This window comes from Myodes glareolus, chromosome 10, assembly GCF_982192425.1.
Source record: "Myodes glareolus chromosome 10, mMyoGla1.1, whole genome shotgun sequence".
In the NCBI taxonomy this organism is placed as follows: domain Eukaryota; kingdom Metazoa; phylum Chordata; class Mammalia; order Rodentia; family Cricetidae; genus Myodes; species Myodes glareolus.
In genome coordinates this window covers 65,366,431-65,392,393 of record NC_142035.1, presented here as the reverse complement: position 1 = coordinate 65,392,393, position 25,963 = coordinate 65,366,431, and the positions used below count along the sequence as shown (strand labels likewise).

The 25,963-nt window shown below is 42.8% G+C and overlaps 1 protein-coding gene across 3 annotated transcripts in view; it reads left to right on the top strand.

Annotated features, from left to right (window-relative positions):
* Positions 1-25,963, top strand: part of Fmn1 (formin 1) — a 366,255-nt gene that overhangs the window by 139,612 nt on the left and 200,680 nt on the right. For all 3 annotated transcript variants that reach the window (XM_085696503.2, XM_085696502.2, XM_048459738.3), the window contains one exon: positions 9,941-10,002. In XM_085696503.2, coding sequence (XP_085552629.2) covers positions 9,941-10,002 — 62 coding nt within the window. The remainder of the gene's footprint in view (positions 1-9,940; positions 10,003-25,963) is intronic.

Here is a 25,963-nt window from a genome sequence, read left to right as displayed (position 1 = left end):
CATCACATTGACTCTCAGTAGTAGTATGTAACTCAATATACTGTGGAAATCTGCACATTAATCTTACATCGGTTGTGCCTCAAGTTTCACCATTATGTCTGAAATGTGCTAAAGTTCTTGATAAATAAGACGAGATGGCTCGGTGGGTAAGCCGGGGACCTGAGGTTGATCCCTGGGACCCATAAGGGGAAAAATCTACTCTACAAGTTGCTGTCTGAGCTCCACCCATACGCACACTGCATATATTAGTTTGCTATCTCCATGTCAATGACAAAGCTTTTTAATTATGATTTTAAGTGTCCTGTCAGATGCCTCTCAACCTTATTTCCTTGAGACAGGGTTTCTCACTGAACCTGGGAGTCAGGTTGGCAGCCAGCAACCTTTGCGAGCCTACTATCTCACCCCTCAGGGCTGCAGTACAGGTGGCGTGAGCCTGCCTAGGTTTTCGTCTGTTTGTTTGTTTTGTTTTTATATGAATGCCGGGCATTCGAGCTCAGATCTTTGGGCTCCACAGTGCTTTTCTATGCTGAGTCCTTCACCGGCCCTATAGTTCATTCTTATTTTCCTTTTCTTATAGTGGGTAAAGCTTTTAATTATTCAGTATCTTTTACTCAGAAATGCTTTTTGGACTAGAGTTTATGTCAAAGCTCTTGAGGTGTTTTGTTTTTTTTTTTATTTCTATGACTGTGTCTAACTTTAGAATGCCAAATCTTTGTAATCACTTACTGTTTCCTTGTCCTTATTTTAAAAGTGTGATATTGTCATTTTTGTTAACAATAATTGTGCTTATTTTAGACTTGATAAGGATTCTGAAAATGCTAAAACATTGTCAGTGTGTTTTATATTTAAATTTATATTGGGTGATACAGTATTTCTCTTGCTGATCTTGTCTGCCTTGATAGTTAGGTTTCTTTATGCTGCAGATTAGAGGTTTGCCTGGGAGGTTCCTTTCTACAGAATGATTTGAGGAATCATGCATTTTGCACTCAGTTCACTTGTCTATGCCAGACCTATAGCCTAGAAGTACATCTTATAAAAATGGTGTTTTGGGGTTCCTCACCAGCTTTAATACAAACGCTGCATAGCTAGTCCATGCGCGCAAGCATGGTATGAAATTTAAAGACTGAAACTTGCTCTTAATCCATGTCATGTCTAATCCTGTTTGCACCCTAGTGATGGCTTTCCTTTCCCACCTGGGGAAGCACACCTCAGTTGGTTTCTGAACATGGCCTTAGGTTCCTGAACTACAGAGGACTCAGCCCTGGTGACTGCTGTGTTGGTCCTGCCTCCTTCTGGAACCGGGTTCCCGCAGCTCAGAACCAGAGGCCCTTGATACCTGACACCACGCGGTTGCTTCACACTACTGCTCTCTAGGATGTTTGGTTTAGCTACTCAACTGTGACTGAAGTTTCTTGCGTTATAATTTGAGATACCAGTACTGACGTCAAATGCTAGCCTAGAACACCTAGAAGCCCACTCGGTTGCTCTTGACTTTTTTGTAGACGTGGTTGGAAAAAATCCTGCACTCGTTCTGCTTTTTCTCCAGTATTCACCATATCCGTTCTAACGTCTGCATGACAGGAGTTGTCTCAGCTTTGGTTCAGTTCCCAACCTCACTCCTGGGTCCCCTATTCCTCCCCCCTCCAACTCCACCAGTCAGGAGTAGCAGTGGTACTTGGTAGGTAGTTCCAGTATGTAGTATTGTGACTGCCATCTAGTGGCAGAATCAAATACTTTCAGTAGTTTTTACTTTTATTCTTGGTGTGTGTGTAGAAGTAGGTAAACTTTATTATGCTTGTATTTGTATTCCTGGAATTCTAAATTGCTTAGAATCTTCCTCCTAACAGAACAGGAAATAAGAATAAGAGGGCGAAATGAAAAGGCAGATTGTCTAAGGCAGCTAGGGTTTGATGGAATGGCTGTTTTCTCCAAGGTAAGGCATCCAGCAATGTGCTCCAGCAATACTTAAACCTGCGGGATACAGTTAATATTCAGTCACAGCCCTGACTACTGACCTTTGGGTCTATTTTACATCATTATCTCAGAACTGTTCCCTGCCCAGATTTTTAGTATGAAGCAGTATATACATGTTCATTTAGGCCCATTTACGTCTTGGCATACCTGTCTACGTTGCTTGGGGAAACCCCATCTCGTGTCTCTAATCCTCTGAAGTTTTCTTAGTCTCTAACTAGCAGACTTGCCTGGAACCTTGCCAGACATACTCATTAACCATTGCCAGCAGCAGCAATGCTATGCAAGACATCAGTGAAACCTCCGACAGCACCCGACAGCACCCAGTAGCAAGCATTTCTTGACATGTGTTTAAAGATCAGTTGTTCAGGTGAGCTAGACTGTGCTCTTCTGAGCCAGCTTCCCTGCTTGCTGTGCCTAGGGTTTGGGTCTGTGCATCTCTCCAGACCCACACTGAGGATGCAGCATTGAAGGTGTGTTCTTACCAGAAACTCGACCCAAGCGAAGCTGTCATCTATCAAATGTGCGTCTTCTTTCCTCATACCCACCTGTGTTCCACCAGCCCAAGCTAAGTTCACTTGATCAAATCAAAAGCAAGGGGATCTTCTATAGCCCAAACAAAGGGGGGACATGTAGATGAGTATGTTTATATCCATGTCTGCAAATAAAACATTCAGATAAGATCAAATAAGGCCTTTTGAGACACAAAGACTTAATTATGTCATACCAGAGTGATGAAAGCTTCTTAAATATCAGAGAGAAGACTTGAATGACCTTTTGAGTTTGGAAATGTATTCTGCTCATTTTTATACACAGTCGGTGCTTAGTTCCGTGCCCGGCTCAGTGGAAGAAGCTGTCTGGTATAGTAGGTTCAAGCTACTATAACCGAAATTCCATAAGCTGGGGAGCTTATAAACAAAAGGAAACTATTTCTCCTAGTGTCGATGACTGGGAAGCCCAACTTCAGGGTGGCAGCTGACTCAGTGTTGGGGGAGGGTGCATTTCCTGGTTCACCAATGGAGATACTGTTGCTGGATAGATGCCTCTCAAGTCGCCACATGGTGGAAGGGATGAGCTGTGTGCAGGAGACTCTTGTATAAGGACACGAATTCCATTCATTGGTTCATGGTAGTTTTGTTCTCATGACCCAATTCCCACCCAAAGGCCCCTCCCCCTAACATCATCACTTTGGAGGAAGTGGTATTTTAATATATGAATGGGGTCCCCAAAGCCTGGAGAGTTGAGGTTTCTTCTCACCCTCTAATTTTGGTAATTCTTATGTTTCTGTCGAAAGAAATCCACAAATGTTCTTGGGCAAGGTTAGATATTGGCAATTATAATTCTTGAATTATTGTATTTCTCCCATCTGTTGTCTAGTGCTGTGTTGTTTAGGTGCAGAAATTAACATCCTTTTGTATACATATAAAATGATAATCAACTGACCCATTATTCACTTAACCTCTATACAGCCTCATTCTCTTTGAAGGGACAATAGGTGCACCTTCAACCCCTAACATGATTTAGATGCTGAGACCTTGTACATACTGCACACACACAAGAATGCCTGAAATGTTTGTGTGTGTGTGTGTGTGTGTGTGTGTACATCCTGAGATTGCCAAGGCAAACAGGTCAGGTTTCCAAGACTGACTTGAAAATGATTTGAGGAAGAACACGAGAAGGGATTGGCTTAGGATTTCCTAGTATTTGGAGGTATGAATGGGGTGAGGGTCCCCACTGGCGGGCAGTAATTTGTGTGGTCTGACTCTTGCCAGATTTAGAGACTTTCTTGCCCATTGGCTCTTCTATGGGAAGATGGGAAAGAAGAAAGCTTCAAAATTGTCAGCAACCAAACATCAAAAGTGTCAAGCAGGAAACTGGAGAGAATGTTCAACATTTAAGAGTATTAGGGTACCTACAGCTCTCTCAGAGGATGGGAGTTCAGCTCCTAACACCCACAGTTGAGCTGTTAACAATCTCTCAAAGCTTCAGCTCCAGGGGATTGGAATCCTCTTTTAGCGTCTAGGGACAATGAACTTACTATGCACATATATGCACATGCACACACATGCGCGTGAGCACACACACACACACACACACACACACACACACACACACTCAAGCACTTCAAACAAATACCTTACAGGGCATAGTGCTGTATGGCTTTAATCTGAGTACTAAAGAGGCAGAGGCAGAGGCAGATGGATCTGCGTGAGTTTAAGTCTAGTCTACATGGCAAGTTCCAGCTCAGCCACATATACTTCAGCCCTCTGTAAAATAAATAAATCAACAGAAAATAAATAAAAATAAAAATCTTTCTGTCCATGAACCTGCATCATACCTTCAATATCCTGGTAGCAGCCCCCTATCCCCTACCCACACCCCAGCACTGCACCCCTCACTGGCGCCCTTGACCTCTGATTCCTCTCCCACTGTTTCTGGCAGGTACAAAGGTACAAAGGTAGCCGGCATAGTTAGCATGGGCTGGCTGAATTGCTTATGGAGGCACGGCAGGCTGAGACCTGGCTTCATTCTTTGTCTGCCTAAGTATGCTAAAAATAAGAGCTCAAATTTTATTTTACTTTTTTGGGTTTTGGAGTAAATGACTTGTGTTTGCTTTACATGACTGAACATTATTGTCTGCTCTTGAGATCACTGGAGAATATTTCTGCCTCCACTTATGGTTGGGTAAATTTGAATTTGTGTTCTTCTGTGAGGATTAACTAGCATATCCTCCCATTCCTTATGTTTCTAATTTCTTTATCTTTGACATAGATTTTAATATATTTACTATTATTTTCACTTATTTCTTAATCTATTTTTCCCCTTAAATTAAATGAACCTTATCTTAAAGCAGCGGCTCCCAGACGTTTCCTCTTTATCATGATACTTAGCCGCTTTCTGTAGCATCGGCTAGTTTCCAAGTCAGTTAGCAGATATGTCATGGGAAGAAGACTGTGCACATCTAAATAGCGTGGGTAATACATGCTGAGCTTCAGAAGCACCAACTGAATATCTTCAAGTAAAACTCGGAGGAAGGATCCTGGTGCTTGAAGGCCAAAGGATGAATTTTAAAATGTAAAACTAGAGATAGTGGGAAAGGCCAACAGGAGGATAAGTAGGGTGAGCCAGAATCCCCAAACAGAAATGCACCAGTGACTTTCAATAGTGAGGTCATCAGAATTTTTTTTTTTCCTAATGTTGTTGGCAGGTGGTTGGGGAATGGAAGGGGGAGAGAAGAGGGGAGGGTGAGGGAAGCTTAGGATCTGTGTGTATGTGTGTGTATTTGTGTGTGTGTACTGGCTGGTTTTGTGTGTCAACTTCACACAAACTACAGTCATCAGAGGGAAAGGACCCTCTACTGAAGCAATAGCCTCTTTGAGATCCAGCTGTAAGGCATTTTCTCACTAGTGCTCAATGGGGGAGGTCCCAGCCCATGGTGGATGGGGCCAGCCCTGGGCTGTGTTCTTGAGTTCTATGAGAAGGTAGGCTGAGCAAACCAGAGAAAGCAAGGCAGTGAAGAGCTCCCGTCCACGGCATCTTCATCAGCTCCTGCCTCCAGGAACCAGCTCTGCTTGAGTTCCTGTTTCGACTTCCTCCAGTGATGGAAGTGGAAGACAAATAAACCTTTCCCTCAAACCTGCTTTTTGGTCATGGTGTTTCATCACAGTAATAGAAACCCTAGCTAAGGCAGTGTGTGAGGTAAGTAAATCAGGTTTAACAACAAACTGTTGCTAGTGGACTGGAAATCTGGAGAAAATGGACAGAACCTTACCTCAATCCTTGATATTATTAGATATTAGACCTTACACTGTTCGCTTGGACCCCCTTTTCTTCAAACCTTGGGATTAAAAATAGATAAGATCTCCTTTAAACTAGTTTATTAATTTTTAAACTTTAAAAATTTTACTGTGTACATGGGTTTTTTTTTTCCTCCTGTGTGCATATGTGTACTACATGTATGTCTGGTGCCTGGAGAGGCCTGATTAGGGCATGGGATTCTCTGGAACTGCAGTTACAGATGGTTGCTAACCACCATATGGGTGCTGGGAATCTAACCTGGATCCTCTGGAAAAGCAGCTAGTGCTCTTGATTGCTGAGTCCTGGCATAGTATCTCTCTTAACAACTTATGGAAAAGTTTCAGCTCTTTGCATGTGTCTAGTGTTTGGACAAAGCTAACAACCTTAAAAATTCCGAGTTTTGTATGTCCTTCATGTTTATCCAAGCAAAGGGACAAGAGCCATAGCAAGTAAACAGTCCCCAGGGTTAATGGTATCAGTTCTCTGGGCTGAATGTTGTCATTGGCCTTTATTGCTTGTGACTTTGGGGAAGTTGTTCAACCTGAGCATCTCTGTTTCTCCTCTGCCACATGGGCTTTGATATGATAGGGTCTTCTTGGAAGTCTGCAGTGTGTGCTCAGATCCGTTCCTGAGGCCAACACTCTCAAAGAACGAGACCTGTCTCACATTTTCTCAGTAAACGCGTGGGGTCAGCTGTAGATGACAGTCCTGGTGGACCTGTACCTTCAGTGTTAATCAAGTGTTTTCTGATTCTGCCCTTGGCAAGTCAAAGACACAGGCCAGACGCTTTGTAGAAATGATGTCTTGTCACTGCGAACCGGTCAGGAAACCACCAAGGGAAGTCATGAGTTCAGTTAAGTGCTTGGTTAGATGGAGCTTTTGTGGAAGGAAGTTCTCATACATGTTTTTCCAAGAATGCTGAATTATGCCATCAAGGAGATTTTGTGTTTTCTGTCTTTCATATAAGATGTTCTTTAAAAAAAAAAAGAACAAAGAAAAAAGGGTATCTTGGGCTTCTTCTTTTGGTGGAAAAATATAAAATATTTTTATTAATGTCTTAGCTTTCATTGAGGGTCTGGTGACTGCAGAGGGATTTGCCACTTTCAAGTTCTGAGATTCAAAATCTGTTCGTCTGTCCCATGTGAACAAAACCTCAGCCACAAAATACAGGGTTAAGTTCTCTGCTTAACTAATTCCAATGTCCTTGGTTTGTACTTGACATCTCTGCCTCAACTGTCTTCCTTGAGAATATTCCCCAAGCCACTCTAAGATGTTTTCAAATCAAAAACTGCAGCACAAAGCGTTGCTTTCCATAATGCACATGGGAAACCAGCCTAGCTTTGATTCAGGGTTATCTGGGAACCTTTACTTAACTTTTTTTTATTATATTTAATATTTTTAAGAAAAGCCTCTCCACCAGCACAAAGAACTCCAATCAAACCAGATTAAACCAAATCAAATGCCCATGTTTAATAGACGGCACACTCCCAGGCGGCCAGGAGCATGGCAGGGGAAAGACAGAGGGAGTCCACATGCAAACCCAAACCCACATGTTCCTTGTTTCCACACGACCCTAAATACCCTGTGGGAGGAGTCAGTGCTTGCCTGGCTGGGAGTTGGAGTCTGAACTAACAAATGTACATGTGTGACTGGGCATGCCTCGGTGCATATGTGGAGGTCAGAAGACACCCTTCCTTTCACTATGTAGGTTCTGGGGATCAAGTTCAGATTGTCAGACTTGTTGACAAGCACCTATATTCACCGAACCATCTTGCCAGCCACATAAGGAATCTGTATATACTGTCCTGTTACCTTATGAAGTCTTCAAATTAGTATCCCATTAGTAAAGACTGGGATTCCTTTTGTTACTCTTACTGGCATAAGGGTGTGCTTTCTTCCCTCCTGTAACGATGGTAGGAAAATGCTTAGCCAAAATATTTGCTTAAGGAGGAGACAAATGAGGCTTTGCTGGATATTAGCTTTGCAGTAGCCTCTTTTGTCAATTTGTTAGTAAGTTAATCATAACTCTATATGTCACACCCTTACTGGCACATTTTATAGGAAATGAATAAGTTTACAAAATGTTCTATGTGATATCTGTTCAGAGGAAAGTAGATACTTTCCCAAGAGGCATTACACCTTTTCAAGAAGGTTGAGTTAACTGATTTCTTTTGACTGCTTCATAGAAAATTGGGATGACTGGGGCTCTTATTTATTGTCATGTGGGTTGGAACTCTACATCAAAGTTCATTAGAAAAGCATTTGACAAATTTAAGAGATGGTATGAAGCCAGTGTATGTTCCTGGAATATAATGGGAAAGTTGAAGGAGTAATGTGAGGTGAAAGGAAACAGATCATGAGAAGCCTTTGGGCTGAAGACCTCGGTGTATGTGTGTGTGTGTGTGTGTGTGTGTGTGAGAGAGAGAGAGAGAGAGAGAGAGAGAGAGAATGTGTATATATGTGTCTGTGTCTTTCTATGTGTGTCTGTGTGTGTGTGTGTGTGTGTGAGAGAGAGAGAGAGAGAGAGAGAGAGAGAGAAAGAGAGAGAGAGAGAATGTGTATATATGTGTGTTTGTACCTGTGTGCCCATGGCCCATGTGTATAAGTGCTCTTGCCCATACTTGTGTGGTCGGGGTGGAGACACAAGAGTTTGATATCTGGTGTTTCTTCAATTAATCTCAACCACATTTTGGGGGACGGGGCATGTCGTTGCACCTAGACTTTTCTATTTCGGCCAGGCTGTCTGGCTAGTGAGCCCCTGACCTCCACCTGTCTCCTTCCTCTGGCCCAGCTCTGCTGGTATAGATGCATCTGTCATATCTGGTTTTTATTTGTGGTGTCGGGTATCTAAACTCAACTTTCATGCTTGTGTAGAAAGTACTTTAGCCATGGAGCCATCTCCCCAGCCCTTACAGGTAGGAGTCTCCATTCCAAGGTCCATGAAAAGCCAGGAGTGACATATACTCTGGTCCGTGTCTTTAATAGGGTGTTCATACTGTTGTGAGGAGACTCAGTGCTTATGTTGGTAAGAGAGGAACAAGGCACCCTCTGGAAAGGAGGTGTAGGGTACTGGAAAGATGGTGGTGGCCCAGATTATAGCCATGATTGTTGGGGATAGCAACAAGTGATGTGCTCTTTGGTATGGTGTAGATATAGAACCCACAGCATTGCCACTGGGGCAGAGTCCCCACAGGGATGCAATGTGGCTATTCATAGCCCTTAACAGCTGAGGTCTTCTTCTGGGGGGGGGCTTTACTACAGACTTTCCTCATCTACTTTTGACTTGGAACCCCAACTTAGAGGAATAGTCTGTCTCTTGCAGTACAGACTCGTGACAGTGAACACATTTGTAAAGAGCTAGTGTGTCCCACAGAAGTCCGTGGCCACAGCATTTGGCTCTGTAGATCTCTCTAGCGTGAACTGTAGTTCTGTGGTTCCACGCACCTTAGCTGTTCTCCTGAGCGTAGAGCTGTCTCCTGCACCTCTAGCTCAGCTAGTGGGATGGTAGCTTTAATATTTGGCTGCAGCTCCTGTGTATACTTTGTCCTATTTTTGGGAGACATGTCATTATATTCAGATGAAGAGTGAACTAGAAATTAATTTTTGTCCCTCTTTCGGCCTCAGTTCTCCAAAGAATCACTCCTTCAATTGACAGGTAGTCTTGGCTTCTTGGTTGATCAAGAGACTACAAACAGCCTCCATTCATTCGTGTCTTTTTCTTCTTTCTCTCTTTCTCTCTTTTCTTTTTTAAACAGAGTTAAAAATAGAGTTCTGTGATCTCAGATAGAAAGTCTCTTTTTATAACCTCCCTCAGCACATCTGTGTCGTTCTCTGGGGGGCACGAACTCTCAGCTCCTTGAAGACAACACCTGACCTGCTCTTTATCTGGCACTCATTTACACGCCTCTTCTCTTTTTAACCCTACCCTGGTTGCTTAATCTGGCGCTTTCCATACTCTAGGCTGTATTGAAAGGAAGGAATCCCCTTTCACCCCAATCCTGGCCATCTGGACACAAGGTCGAACAGCTCTCCTTCCTGTCCACACGTGATGGGACGTCTTTTCTTTGGCTATTGGGAGGGTGGCTGCCGGCATGGATTCAGGTGATGCGCCCTTGAGGTTTCTGGCTCATTTCGTGCTCCTTTGTAACTGGCTTCTCTTGTGATCTTCCAGAATACCAGGCTGCTATCTTACATCTGAAGAGGGAGCACAAAGAAGAAATCGAAAACCTGCAGGTATAGTTCTTTGATTCTACTCAACTGGCCTTCTGATGGTTATTTTTCTCATGTGCTGAAGTAAGTATCCCTCTCGTGTGGGGAGTATTTAACTCGATAGCAGCTGCAGCTTCCAGCTGCCAGTGGGCACAGAGTGAAGTAAACATTCTTCTTAGTGGGCAGCATCTAACTAGGTTTCCTCTGCAGCTCCCAGCTGCCAATGGGCACCAACCTCATTCTGGGATGAAAGCTTTGGATGTGGTGCTTAATAGACCCTGTTTTCTAACATTGGAAAAAAAATCACTATAACTGCCTTGGGCTTTGGCTGGAAGAGTGATTCTGTGTTTTTAAATCAAGAAAGACAAGAGTATTGAGATTTTTACTGTTCGGGGCTATACACCCTGTAATTCATTTCTGTTCCACTCAGCCCTCTGCGTGCCTCTTAGCTCCTCCCTGGGGTATGATATCATGCAGAGGAAGAGTGTGCTGAGTCATTCTGTGTCCTCAGGGCGTGCAGGAAGGTGCCAGTGGGTCCTCCCCTGTTTGCCGTAGCATTGCCAGTCTCTAGATTTGGCATTGCCTTACAGGGCATATGGCAGGAAGTTCAGAGTCTTAGTTTAAAGCCGCTGGATGGTGAATCATATCTTGAGTCTAGGTTAGGAGTGGGTGGGGTAAGCCACATGTGTTGTCCAAGAGTAGTGGCCTTCTTAAAATAAAACTCCTGTTCCCTTAATATGAACTCATTATTTGCCATTTAATCAGTTTGTGGCTAAAATATCCTGCCTTTTGAATTTTATTGACAAATAGAAATTCTGATTTATAGCACGTGGCTTGTTTGGAGACAGTATGCATTGTGGAGTGGCTACACTGAGTTTAATTATAAATATGCTACTTCAATGAATTTATCGATCAGATATTTTTCCTCTTCATTTTATTTTTGTTGACAAATAGGAGTTGGATATGATTTACAGTGTGCAACGTGTTTTAGAATATCATACTTTGTAGCATGACTGGGATTTATTAACAAAAATATTATGCCATATACTTTACTGATTTTTAGTAAGTAGACTCCAGTCTGTTAGCAGTGTTCAGGTATGTAATACTTGCTACTAGCACGGCTACTACAACCAATCACTTCAACTCCCTTCTCCTATCTTCCTGAAATTTTATATCCTTTGATCAACCTCTCCATAATTATTTCCCTACCTATCATCTCCCACCCTAGGAGCCATAATTTTGTTTTTGTAAATTCAACTTTCTTCAATCAAACATATAAGGAGATCACATAGTATTTATATACCTGTGCCCAGTTTATGTTTTTTCGCATCTTTCAGGTTCAACCATATTACTAAAAATGACAGGATTTCCTTTTTAAGGCTGAATAATATTCCATTGTACAGATGCATAGTCCACATTTTTTATCCTCTCATTCTGTATCTTGCCTTTTGTGAGCCATGTTGTAGTTAGCATAGGACTGCAGCTATAGCTTCCTTTTGGAACATATATAGTAGTGGAGCTATTCTTTCGTAGGGTGGTTCAGTTTTTAATAATTCTCCCAGTTTACATTCCCATGGAAGGAGCGAATGGCTCTCTGGTCACCGCGCCCTTGCCAGTACTTGTTATCCTCACCTATTTTTCTAATAGCCATTAGGACAAGCGAGAAGCAATATCCCATTTTAACTTGCGTTTCCGTGATAGTGATGCTGAACATATTTCCATATGCTTAGTGGCCATTTCATGTATACTTTTGGAAAATCGCTACTCCTTCCTTGCTCCTTATAAAATCAGCTTGTTTTCCTGTGTGATGTCATCTGCATTCCTTGTGTATTTTGTTTATTAACTGCTTATTAGATTCACATAAGTTTCTCCTTTCAGTTTTCTGTAGTATGTTTTCAAAAGCAGTTGAAGGATTAGTAAGGTAGCTGAGAGGCCACCAAGTAGCCACTTGGTTCAATCCCCAGGGCCCACATGGTAGAAAGAGAAAATATGTGAGGACTCATATTTGTTGTCCCCACAGGCATGCCGTAGCGTGAGTACATGTATGCATGTTCGTGTGTACATCCACCCACCCACACCCACATTCACACGAAACAAACAAACAAATAAATAAATAAATAAATAAATAAATAAATAAATAAATGTGAAGAAAGCAAGTCATTCAAAAGAAAAGGCCAGATACTATTTTTGGTTATACAAGAACTCATTGCAAATAGCCAAATATGTAAGTAGCTAGTGTACAGACTCATGTCACACCCATCCACACTGATACACATGGTTTGGTAGAGGGAATGAGTTAATTTAACAATGAAACCAAGTGGAAAAGTGCATCTCACTCCACGGAAAAAGGGCAGGTGGAGGCTGTCATTTCCTTGGGTGTGAAATGACTTCACTTCCTTTTCTGTGTGGGGGAAGGAAAAGGGTTCTGAGCTGACCAAGAGGATTTGAAGTTGACGGTGGATATTTAAAGCCCGATTAAGAGATGGGTAGGTACAGAAGTGATTCCATAGACAGGTTTATTAACAGTGAACTTGTCAGAGTCATTAGTTTTCCAACTTACAAATCAGCTCTGTGAGGAGCCAACTAAATAATACTCACACTAGAGGGAAATGCTTAGCTTTCGAGTTATTATTCCGGCGGGCACTGAGCTAAGCATATTACATGTAGATTATGCTGAGAAAATCCTCTGATCCTACCTCTCAAATGAAGAAAGACTTGGCATGTTAGTCAGCATGCCAATGCTATAGCAAACACTCAACATAATAGACCCAAAGCAGAGAAAGGTTTATTTTTGCCTCATGGTTTCAGTCCATGGTCATTTGCCCTTGTTCCCTTTGACTTGCGGTGGGTGTGCATGGCAGAAAAGATCTGTTAACTTCACTGAGTGTGTGAAGCAGAGAGACAGGAAGGGCCCAGGATCCTACTGTTTCTTTTAAAGGCAGAGCCCCTAGTGTCCTCACTTTCTCCCATTAGGTTCTCCTTCCTGAAGGTCTTGTCAGATGCCTGTTTCCTATAGGCTGGGAACCAACCTTATAACATACGGGCTTTAAGGGAACATTGAACATCCAAAGTAACAATTAGAGATGGGAAAGCAAAGAGCAAATGACAGGGAAGAAATGTCTGGGAAGCTGAAAGTAATGGTCTGTACTGTCCCTTTAAGAGATAAGCCCCACCCACTCTCTCCACTGTCCACTGAGGCAAGCTGACCTTTTGATTTTAGGATCTTCTTTCTGCTTCTGTGTCATGGCACCAGTGTTATGGTTTAAATAAAATGGTGCTGTTCCCCAAGTGGCTGCAGTGAGCAGTGGGTCCCAAGACCATGGTGGGCCACAAAGGCAGCCATTCCCAGGCAGGGAGCCCCATAGTGGCCGTTGGCCATGAGCATGAGCGTCAGCAGGTCCTAGGCAGGGAGCCACACGGTGGCTGAGAGACCAATGCACACTATACAGAGTGAGGTTAGATATTTATTTAGTGGGTTACGGAAGGGAAGGAGAAAGAGAGGGAAGGGAGAAGTGGGGGACAAGGAAAGAAACAGCGGGGAGAGGAGAGGAGTCAGAGGAGATGGAAAAGGAAGGAGCTGAGACTGGAAACAGAAGGAAGATCTGCCTCCCTCGGAGGTGGATGGTGGGATGGAGTGGGCAGCGCTTGTCTCTTAAAGGAACAGGACAGACCCTTACACTAATTCCTGTTTAAGATATGAGTTAGATTAGAATATGATTAGCATTACTGGATATTAAGAAATTTTCATAATTATACTTTAGAGATTTTGGAGTTAATTTCTTAAATCATCATCTGTTCTTTTGAAGCTATTGGTGAAGTTAATTTTTTGTTTATGGCAAATATATTGTTTATGCCAAGTTGCAGAAACCCCGTGGCATTCTACTGCTATGTGGGCATCAAGCCCAGTTTCTATAGTTAAATATTTCTTGAAACATGCTGTAGTCACAGGCAGACAGCCAGTGGTCTGTGGTCTGCCCCCAAGAAGCATTTTGTTTCAAATTTAGTACTTTAAAGATTTGAAATAGGAATACACATTTTAAATGTAGTGGTTTGTGTGTAAGAAACAGAGTGCTAGCATTTTGTTTAAATACATGAGAATATTTGGCAGTAATGTTGTTCCATATAGCTTCAAACTGCTCAACATGGTAGCTGGTGTCCACTTCACCTGTACTTTTCCGTCCACCACTGTCTGCCCTGGGTGCTTCACCTACTTAACTCCTGTGTGCTTTAACTAGCCCCTGTTTCTGAATGATAATGCAAACACAATGAGATGAATAGTTGGCAACAACAGCAACCAGTCAGAGTAGATGCTATTCGTAACATACACAGACCAAAACCCAGCATGGCTATACTTGTGGATGCTCTTGGAATATCACCCCTACCTGTGGCATCCTTCCCCTGGACTGAAGAAAGGCAATGGACAGGAGGACCAGTGCTTTGATGCTCATGTCTTTATGTGTGATGCCCCAGCAGCCTTCAGTTACGTTTTCTTTTTTATCGACAGGGCATGGGGAAGTCAGGTGTTTCAGGACTTCTCAAGCCTGTCTTTCTGTGCTGGTTTGGATCAGTTGGCCACTTCTCTCTCCAGCAATGGAAACTATGTAGAATGCTCCGTTGGGAGATTGGCCTTTGCGGCTGGTCACATGAAGGCCAATGGGTGGAGGAGCACTGAGCTTTTAGCCTCATTCGTTAGCTCCTGGCAGTCATTGAGTAGCATGAGAACCAGGTTTGGTTCTCATACTAGCTTTTCAAATGTGGACTCTTACACACATAAAGCTTTTTCTTGATGTCTTGAATAAAATAGATATTGCTGCATGTGCTTATCCACTACTGTGAAAATGCAAACATTTGGCTGACATTTCAAATGACCAGGGAAGGAAGTTGTGACAGCTCAAATATTTCCCATAATGTCACTAGTTCAAATAATTTACAGTTTTATCAAAAGAAAGTTCTTTTCTTTTGATATCCCCCTCCCCAATATGTGTTTCTTTTAGTGTATCCTGTCTTCACGATACTCATTATTGTCTAGTTCAAGTTTTGATAATCTTATGGTTTTGGCTCTCTTTAGGGAGAGACAGAACCTTCCATTTGGGGTTCCCTTAGAGCTTCTTGCCTGAGAAGCTTCTGTGTAGGGTTTGGAGGAAGCATTGCTTAGCAAGTTCACAATCACTGAGTAGAAACCGTTCAGATCTCTTCAGGCAGTTGATACAACTCATTCTCTCCCAGTACAATAGTTATTTCTTTGAGGTTGCTTAGGAGCTAGGATTTGAAAATCACCATCACAAACTCTTTCATAGCTGATCCATGTCTTATCACTTCTTAAGGACCAGGAGAGGTGTTAGTTTGCATTGGACGGTAGTGTAGGAGAACTTGGTTCTCTTTGGCACCAGGTCTTCAGTTTCTTGCACAATGAGCATAAGAAATAGGTAAATTCTCTGAGACTTCGTTTGCTCGGCCTCAGCCACTGTGTGTTATTGATCGCATTAGTGGGGCAGCTGATATCACCGTTCTGCTCAAGGGATGCTGAGCAGGACACACCCTGATGGTGCTGTTTCTATAGCACAGCTGCTTCTCATGCATATTCCTTGGGTTCAGCCTCTTTATAATTAGACAAATTGAGCTTAAAGTGCTTTTCAGTTTTGTTGCTGTTGATGCTATGAGTAGTTCTTTGGTACCTTCGACTTACTTTTTGAGTGTACCTTAACCATGCATTCAGTCCATTCCCGTACCCTAGAGCCCAATACCAGGATGGTCTGAGCTGTAGCTTCTTCAGTGTCTGTACTCACGGCCTCATTTCATCCTAGAACGTTTCATGCAGTCCTGTTGTTACTTTCCTGTTGCTGCAATAACAGCCATGATCCAAGCAACCAGGCCGGGTGGGGTCACTAGGAGAGGCTGAGGCCCAGGGCACGTTTGTTTGGCTTGTACTTTCAGGTCACAGTCCATCAACGGAAGGAAGTCAGGACAAGAACGCAAGCTGGAGCTGAAGCAGAAACAATAGAGGAATGTTGGTTACTTGCTTTCTCCCTGGCTCATCATGCTTAGCTTACTTTCTTATAAAGTCCAGGCTTACCTGCCTAGGGATGGTGCTGTCCATAGCAGGCTGGACCTTCCTCTATCAATTAACAAACAACACAATGCTCCCTAGACATGCCCAAAGGCCAACCTAATTCTTCAATTGAGGTTTCCTCTTTCCAGGTGACTCTAGGTTGTATCAACTTGACAATAAAAAATTAAGAAGAATACATGAGGATTTAGGTATATTTATATATATATATATATATAGGTTGATCTGTTTAATTTTGCAAAAAGAATTAAATGTTGGCTGAATATTTGATTCTGAGGTATGTAGAACATCTTCAATTTTTAGGTTTTATTGGTGGTTAGATTATTGATTATAATAAGCAATGCTGAGATCACCACACTGCATGAATACAAAATGACAGAAGCATATTTAGAGCCATTTCAGAAGTCATTGGAAGCTCTGTTCTAATCCCAAGCCAAAATTTATTTGATTTTTAAATGAAACTTAATTCAGGAACTTAAACATTAAAGCTAGACATTATAACTCTGACCAGCCAAAAGAGATTAACTTTAGATATCATGTGCTAGGAAAGGAAAATATTAAAGATTTGTTTCCTATAGTAAGCCATGGCTTCTATAAGAGTGGGAAGCTACTGGCACCATAGAAACAGTGTGGCTCATAGCGTGTCATTGTTTTCCCTGAGCTGAACTACCTCTGGCAGCGTTCATGGGGATTACACGACGTGCTGACATACGCAATGGGAAGTGAGCGAGTGTATGTTTTTCAAACGGGGCTGACAGAGTGACCTCAGATTCATTACACGGTTGGTTTTAATTAACTTTTGGTCATTGCACATTCAGAAACCTCTTAACTGGTGTCAATTTTTTCATTACTCTCACATGCATTTTAACAAGTCATGAAGCTGGTTCTGAAAGCTTTCTGAAATACTCTGCAAGAAAGGATTGTGGTTCCCAGTCAGTCCAGTTTGGCGCAGGTTTGCCGTGTTGGGAAAGACACTACAGAAACCTGAATCACTCCCCCATGAGAAAATTCTCTTTTGGTCTCCATGTTGTGTTGTCGTATAATTTATTATCTCCATGCAGAAGTTGCTTTCTGAATTCCACTCACGTTTTTTAGAGGATTTCTCTCACATTTCTGCTGCAAGACTCTGGCCTCTTGTCTACTTACTCAAAGCATCTCAGGGCAGATGAGTTTTGTTTTTCTCTCTGTCAAATACAGAGCTGACCCAATTATCTCTGTTGCTGTGATAAACCGCTCTGTCCAAAAGCAATTTCGAGAAGGAAACCTTTTTCTTTTTCTTTTTTTTTCTTCTTACATTGTCAGGTCAAAGTCTATGGTCAAGGAAAGTCAGAACAGAAACTCAATCAGTAACTAGAAACAGAAATCACTGAGGAACCTTCTTATTTTCTCTCTCTTAAGCTCAAACCTAGATAGCTTCCTTATTACTCAGGGAATGGTTCCACCCATGGTGTCTTATACCCTCCCATATCAATTAGCAGTCGAACAGGCATGCCCACAGGCCACTCCGATCTGTTCTTTCCCTCATTTGAGACTTCCTTCTCTGAAGACTGTAGGGCAGCAGTTCTCAGCCTGTGGGCGGTAAGATATCCCACAGATCGGATATTTACTTTGTCATCCACAACAGTAGCAGAACTACAGTTATGGAGTAGCAACTGCAATGGAATAATTTTATGGTTGGGAGTTAAATCAACATGAGGAACTATATTAAAGGGTCGCAGCAGTAGAAAGTTGAGACTCCTCTAGAGGGCGCCGGGTTGTCATTTAAAGCTTTCTAGGGCAAGTACCCTAAAAAAGTTCTTGGTCCACAGGTTGCGTACAAATATTTCCTATAATTTATGCATGAAAGTAAATGTACCCAACTTTAATCAAGTCCCTATCATACATAAAACCTGTAAAGGTTGTGACTTGTCAGAAGTTCTAAACTAGTAAATAAAGACCCTGAGTTGAATCCAGTGAGGTAGGACTGATTTGAAAGCATCGTTCATTCCACTAAGCAATATAGCATTAATTCAAAGAACATTAGACTTCTGGATTCTGGTCCATTAGTGACTGTGAATATCACGAACTTGAAGAAACACTTTGGGCTTATCTTCCCAACATCTCAAATGAAGAATCAGACCACATGATCCCTAGGAGAATCTTTGAGTGCCAACTTTAAAAAAGTTTGATGAATCCACCACATCCCAGTATGGGATTGTCTGATTCAGAACCTCTAAATCCCTACCTGTCCTGTCCCTTTAAAAGAAGCAAAAGCCTTTTAGCTCCTTCTAGATGTTGTTCTTGTTAGCCAGTGAACCACTCTCAGTGGCCAGTGGCGATTGTGATGGGGTTCCAGCTGTATCCTAAGCGGAGTCTCATCAGGCATGCCATTCGCAGAAGGAAGCAGCTCCTAAAAGAGTCAGTGAAACATCTTTGGGAGGCCCCGTTTTCTCCTCAGCGTTAGGAGGAAGTGTGAATGTGGGGCGGAAAGACTTTGGATCCCAATTGCTTCCGTTTTCAAGGTGAAAGAGTAAAAGTAAAAGCCATTGCCTTCGAGGCCAGCAGGGAGCTTGGTCGTCACGTGTAGGGCCAGCCAGCACTTTAAGCAGTTTGGAACCGTCCAAGGAATGACAGACTGTTTGTTCTGCTCTGAGCTGCTATTCTTTGTGTTGTGGAATACGAGGAAACGGAGCCGCCAGCACTTGACCTTCCCTTTACGGGAAGCGTTTTGGTTCGCTCCATTCATCACACGCTCAGCTCCGTTCCTAAGTGAGGAGAAGCGTCACTGAGCACTGGCCCCCGGCAGGCTCTGCTCATTGCACAATGCAGTCACATTTGTGGTCACTCCCACAGCAAAACGGTCCAGGGAGAGCTGCCAAGTGTAAAATTAACTTAGGTTGTACCTTGTCCCCCCAGAGAACTGAATTACCATTCATGGTGGCCTCCATGAAGAGAAACTTGTGGTGTTCTTACTTTTCCATCTCTAGCCCAGTTCGTTGGTCCCTTCTAATGGTTTGCACCTTGCTGTTGGAACAAACTGAGTGCACACTACACATGAGCTGATACAGCTCAGCTCACAAAAATGTTAATCCGAGACCTATTCATTTGTATATTTGTCTTAATCAACACGGTACATTTAAATCATAATTTCCGTGAGGTCAAGGGAGCCAACTGGACATTACACAAAACTGCCACAAACGACATGACATTTTGTAAAACTTTCCTGGTGTTCCCCCAAGTGTTCATATCAGTGCAACTAAGATGCCAATAAAGGAAGAAAGAGAATCCCTTGGGGACTATTTTAATAATATAAACTGTTATGAGTTGAATGGAATTAAAGCCTATGCATTTGCTGGTCGCTGATGCTGAGAATGAGACCCTTAAACTCCTTAGAACCCCGTGGGTAGACCTGGAGTTGAGTTCTGATGGAGGCTGTGAAGCAGGCAGTCCCTGGCACATCTTACATTCAGGGAACCTCAGCCTGAGCGTTTGCCCCCTACAATTCACATGTTGTCATGTTGTGCCAACTGACAGAGGGGGCGGGGGACAAGGCAGAATGAGGAATATGTTCCTTAGTTCCCTGAAGCATGGAGATTTGCACTAAGTTATGGGTGCTCCTTCATGTACCATCAGTACAAGTCTTCCCTGAATTCCAGGATCATGGCTTGTTATGAAGAAAAATTTCCTAAAATATAATTTGATATTTATGTCTCTGATTTCCATAAATGGATGAGAATTTCTTATTCTGTCTGTGGAAGCTGGTGAATATGTTGATACTGTTCCGTTGATTCTGTTTTCATTTTCCTTATCTGTTATTAACATACATATTAAATAATCTTTACTGAGAAATGTGGTTTTCTGTTTGATAGGGAATCTGTTTTTATTTTGGAAGCAATCCCTAGACTCACCACTGGAGGTCAGGTTGGCCCTTTTCCTCTTAGAACCAACCAAGGAGGTTTTCTTATGATGCTTGAAACCTCTCCCATTTTATACTAAGATGTTTTGCTTTAAACAAATTAAATTTTAAAAAGTAATCCAACTTGGTTATTTCATAGAAAAACATGCTCATAAAATGTGTGTGTTTATGCACAGAGACAATGCTAAAATCTCTTTATAGAAGTATATAGCTTCTTTCTCATCTATCTTTCTGTTTATTCATCCACACATCCATTGTGTGACAAAAGACAAAGAGCTACCTAAAATGACTTAAGATCTGTTTTGTATAACATTTAAAAATCGAAATGGAAGTTAGAGCTATCTCTATCATTCGGTCGTTCAGTGCCTAGTGGTTGTTGGCACTTTGCAGATGCTAGAGGAACCAGAACAGACTCCCATGCATTGGGATGGGGAGAGGAGAGGAAGGAAGGGGAAAGAGGGAGAGAGAGGAAGTGAGGGAGAGAGGGGAAAGAGAGGAAAGGAGGGAGGGGGGGAGAGAGAGAGAGAGAGAAAGGATAAGAATCTGAGAAGATACCTTTCATGGAATGTTGCATGCTGAGTTTTAGAGCAGTGATCTGTGAGGACAAGGCCAGAAACTGTTAGGAAGGGACGTTGTAAGTAGAGCATAAGGTGCGGAGAGCCTGGCTACTCCAAAGGACCACAGAGAGCTTCGTCACTAGAGCATCGTGAGTGGCAAACAGGACAGCGACTGGAAAGGAAGCTTTGAAGCAGAGCTTTTCAGCCTTTATGTGCTGTGTCTCAGAAGGGGACAGTCATTCTACCTATTCTACCAGGGCTTAGGTTCTGTGTTTACATGTATGTGGAAGGAAGAGGGGCCTGTGAAACAGAGCTCCCTGCATATGAGGCCCTACAGTATAACTCTAAGGTAATGCTGGAGTGAGACACACATTGGCCTACCGGTTTGCTATCCTGCCCATCGATCTCGGCCACAGCACAGGAAGGCGTGAGGCCTCGCAGGGCTTTTGTCAAGTCCTCTAGTTTTGCTCTCAGGACGTGATGAGATCCACTTTCTGGTAGTATGCAGAGGTCGAAATGGGCATGTATTTTCCAAAGCCCTGCTTGCTGTTGAAGAGGTGGATTTTAGGAAATGGAGGGGTGTCTGGGAAGGGTCATGGTCATTCAGGACAGAGATATTGGCGGCTTCAAGGTGCAGGGATGAAGGAAAGAGCTACGCTGTCTGGCCACGAGCACTTGCATTGTATCTGTGCCAGTGTTGGCCTCTACTGGACCCGGAACTATTGAAGCTCTCCCCATTGTTTCTCTTTTAAGCAGTGGTCATCTAAGGTCATGACCCCTTTGGGGGGTCAAATGTCAGCTATTCTGCTTATCAGATGTTTACATTACAATTCATAATTAGCAAAATTACAGTTATGAAGTAGCAATGAAATAAGCTTATGATTGGATGTCACTGTAACTAAGGAACTGTATTAAAGGGTCACAGCATTAGGAAGGTTGAAAATCATTGCTTTAAATATTTACAGCTTGATGCTGCCTGTGGTACCCAGTATCTTGTAAGTATACATTAAATACTTCTTAAATGAAGGAAGGGAGGGAAAAGGTGCCGATAACATACTGCCGTATTTGAGTGACAACTGAGCATCCTTCTGTATCTGAACTCGTTAAACATACATTGCCAGACAGTTGTGTCCATCAACAGGGGCAGTTCCTTAGAATATCTGTAGATGGCCATGTCATATAACTGTGTACATATGTCTGTTTTTGTTCTATCTGCTTTAGAGATATGATAAACAGAATTCAAAGTGTTCATACAGTCTTCAAGTTCGACAGAAAAGGTAAACTATAGGAAATGGTTAACGTTTGCCCTGTCTTGGTGTATAAGTGACTTACATGACTTAACTGAATGGGTTCACAGTAGAAGGACAAAGACATAAGTATGTGGGGAAGACTCCTCTTCTGGACGGTCCCCGAGAGTGTGCATCTGGGACAGCCACAGGGCATCACCTGGAGACTGAAGCGTGTGCTCAACATCACTCTACGCAGACTTGTTGAAACATCTCCTGACTCTAGCGAGGACGGTTTTCCAGCTTTCAGGAAAATCCATGAAATAGAAAACTATTGAAGATTCCTTCCTCAGCTCAAATAAGTCCTGGCCTAGTGAGTAGGCTAAATGCATCATTAGTTTTTCTAGCAGCCCAATCTGATGTTTTATTCCTTAAGCCATAACTATTGATTATATTGGTCTTTAGTGCAGGCCTTTCTAAAGTTCTTTGGAGTCTTGCTTGCTCATAAATTGTGATGGTGTTTTTGCTGCCTCCTCCTCCTTGCCTTCCTCTTGTTCCTCTTTCTCCTCCTTGTGCAGTGGATCAAATCCGCTTCATAAATTCCTTATAGTAAAAATTGTACTTTTCCAGTTACAGGAATGTGGGGCTGTGGCACAGATACAAATCCTAGAGAATGATTAGAAGACAAGGAATGGAAATAAATCTAATATTTAAGTTGTGTTTGTCAAATATCTTTTCATAACAAATGTATGATTGAGTAATTCCTTATTTCTTCCACGAATACAAGTTTTTAAAATTTAGACACTTAGGATTTGTAAATCTGCCTGCACTTTTTTTTTCCATCTCAGACTTGTGTTGTTCAGTTGGCTTAACTGTTAAAGCTAGGCTCCCAGTCAGGCACACCATCTTTAACTATCTTAGGCAGCGAAAAACGGTGGTGGTTGTGATGTAGAACACGGTTTCCTTTTTGATAGTCAGTTCTGAGCGCATAGAGTAACGGTCTTTCCGACTTTGGTGAGTGCCGTAAGGTCTCGTGGTTTTCCTGTGAAATCCTAATGTTCCGGAGGAGCAGCTCACTTTGGATAGTTTGAATGTCAGAAGCCAATGGAAACTCCTTTCCTCGAGCTGCAAAGCAATGGTGGATGGGCTCAAAACCGAGGAGGGGAGAAAACAAGATTGCCTTACAAATCTGGCGAGATCAGCCACACCAATAAAACCAAATCCAATGATGTTTTATGGGTCTGAATTTATGGGTGTGCCCAGGATCAAAGGGCTCGAGGCCCACTGGACTGCAAGGTCCATAGTTCATGGCAAAAAAACTCATCAAAAAGAACATTTTAGTCGTTTAAACTTTTCATTTTAATCAGCCACAGTAATAAAAAGAGCCTTTAGGTGTCTAAAAACGTTCTGCAAGATCAAGAGGCGGTTTTCCCATTTCTAGAAGCAACTTTCTTATTGGATCCATATAACGCCTGTGGCCTCAGAGTGTCAGGGGGCCATTGCCTCCACACCGTTTGCCTTTGTGGGATGGTTCCTTTCGGTTCTTCTAACTGTGCATTATGTGATAATAAATTATGGTACCTGACGGAAGGACCATAAAATTTTCACACCATTTATCAAACCCCTTCAGCCATTTAAAGTCGGGTCCCTGACAGCATGCCAGGGACTGATGTTTAGACAGAAACAGGGTCCACTGCCTGTATCTTGTGACGAGCACCAGGAAACAGCACCACAGAGGAGAAAAAACACAAAGACTTCAGAGTGAGAAGATGCGATCAGAGCCCGAGCCCGAGTCTGACAGACCCTTCCCACCGTTGTGCCTCTTGACAGTACCTCTGTCACGGGTCGTTCAGAATGCTCAGGTTGAGTTTGTAACAGTTGCTAATGCTGCAGAGAGAAAGAAGGAGCATGTGCTGGACGGGTGGGGCACGAAAGCAGCCAGTATGGTGCAGTCTCACACTGTTCAGCCTGAGCAAATTAGTCAGGGAGCTGGACAGAAGGGTGTAAATTGCTCAGGAAATATTCCTGAGAGTGGAAGATGGTGAAACCGAGGAACTCAGGTGTGTGTGTGTGTGTGTGTGTGTGTGTGTGTGTGTGTGTGTGTGCGCGTGCGCACGCAAAATCCTTTCCTATTTATTTGCCTATCTTTTTGCTTTGTGCACACCTCCCATCGCCACACAGGAGAAGACTAATTCGGCTGATGTTTGCATTCTCGGACGTGGGAGTCGTCCTCTGCCCCTTCCTGCACTTCTGCACATTGGTTGTTCCATTCGAGGCACGGGGCTTACTGAATTTCAGTAATGGATTCGGCCAGCCTAGATGTTGAGATTCCTTCCTTCAGCCATACTATTCCCTTAAGCTTAAATCCCTACTCTTCCTGGAAAAGTTCCCAACACCAAGCACGTACCACAAGCCCCGGCACCAGTTTTCTTCTGTTACAGGTTCTCTGACATGGGTCCCCAGACCACTTTCGGTGGAATTGTCCAGTGCTGTCAGTCATCTTGGCCCAGTGGCGCAGTCCTGCACCCTCCGTACCTGCAGCTGGGACCCAGTTCCTTCCCTTCTTCCTTTGGCTGTGCTTCTACACCGTCTGTTCAGCTTTGCCTCCCACTAGACCCCTCCAAAGGGGTTTTTTAGTCATTTGGCTTTGTCACTTAAAGATTAATTTATTTTTTCAACTTTCCCTCTCCTTGGGAGCCTTCTACACCTCCTTGTTGGCGTTTGTGTTTTCTCCTGGGTTCCAGCCTCACATTTCTGACTGTTTCTGGAAAATCAGAAAATGTTTCCGGTGTCTCATTCTAAAACGCCCAAAGCTGGAATACCTAGAAATAGCCTCAAGGTTTAAGGGACTCCACATCATCTAGCGCCCCCTCCTGGTCATAACACACTTCTCAGAGAGGTGTCTTTCCTCAGCTTCCCTGGTCGTTTGAAATGTCACCCGTTTCCTGGAAGTCCACACCAAAAATCTCAGATGCATCCTGAAAAGCTCTCGCTCCTTCAGTTTCAGCATCTTCTTGATGGCCAAACAATGCTAACTGTAGCTCCCTTGTCCTCTGCCGTACATATTCTCCCAACATCCTCTTGCTATCATGTGAACTTAGGGTTTTAGCCTAACTTACACACATCCGTACCCTTCTCAGATCAATATCACTTGTAGCCATCTCTAGAGGCTCATGGTTACCTAGTACGTGAAATGCGATGCACTTATTCTGGTATTTAAAACCTTCTGATATCAGCTTCCTACCTAGTTTGCTTTATATTTTCACCTTTTGCCTATCCTTTCTCACTTTCCTTCCTTGCTCTTTCTCTTATTGAGTCCTGTAGGAGCTCATTTCTCCCTCCTTAAGGCTTCCCACATACTGTACTTAGGCACCTCACAGACTCTAACATTACAACCATGCCCTTGTCTGCCTTTTCTTATCTACAACCTCTAGTCCCTACCGCAGCGTGGATGACAACCTTTAACAAAGAGCAGACAGCTGTATTTTCCGTCACAGTAAGATATTAGTGAATAAACTAACCATAGTGTTTTTTTCTTCTTTTCACCCCCCATAGTAGAATAGTTAGTGTTTTTCAAATTCTGAGGCAAAGGAGAACTGTAATGAGAAGACTGTCTTCCCAGAAGGTTTTTTTTTAAAAAAAAAAAAAAAAGATATTTTGTCAATTTGTAATTTTTTACTGTTAGAATGGTGTTTGTACTTTAGATCATCCTAGATGAATAATTATCATATGTTCTGTATTTCAAGAGTTATGGTGAGTGGCCATTTGCAGTAGGTATGGTGTCTGTCACAAGGGTCTTGAGTCTGTGATCATTTTTGAATTCTTTAGAGATGAAGAACTCAAAGCTGTTGTAGGGTGTGGCTTACGGGCTCCTTTCATTTCCTTCTCAATACATCTAATGGAGATGGCACACTTCCTAAAGGAACAGGGTTCTCACAGATAAAACAGTCAACCCCCCCTTTGAGAGCTGTTACAGACGGGCTGCAGTCAGCAACAGGAGAGCTCTAGAGGACGTGACGACAGAAGCTTGTGAGTGAAAGCCCAGTCTTTTCCAGGCCCCTGCTCCATCACAGCTGTGTGGAAACTGCGCCTGAGAAAGATTAGAAAGCATTGGTCTCACTTTAAGTGACGGGTACAAAAGGCATCAGGTAGCCCACGCTGGAGTGTGGTAGAGAAGTAGCCACCGTCCGACTTTGAAATCTACATGTTTAGAAACAGCATTTTCTGACACATACATAAA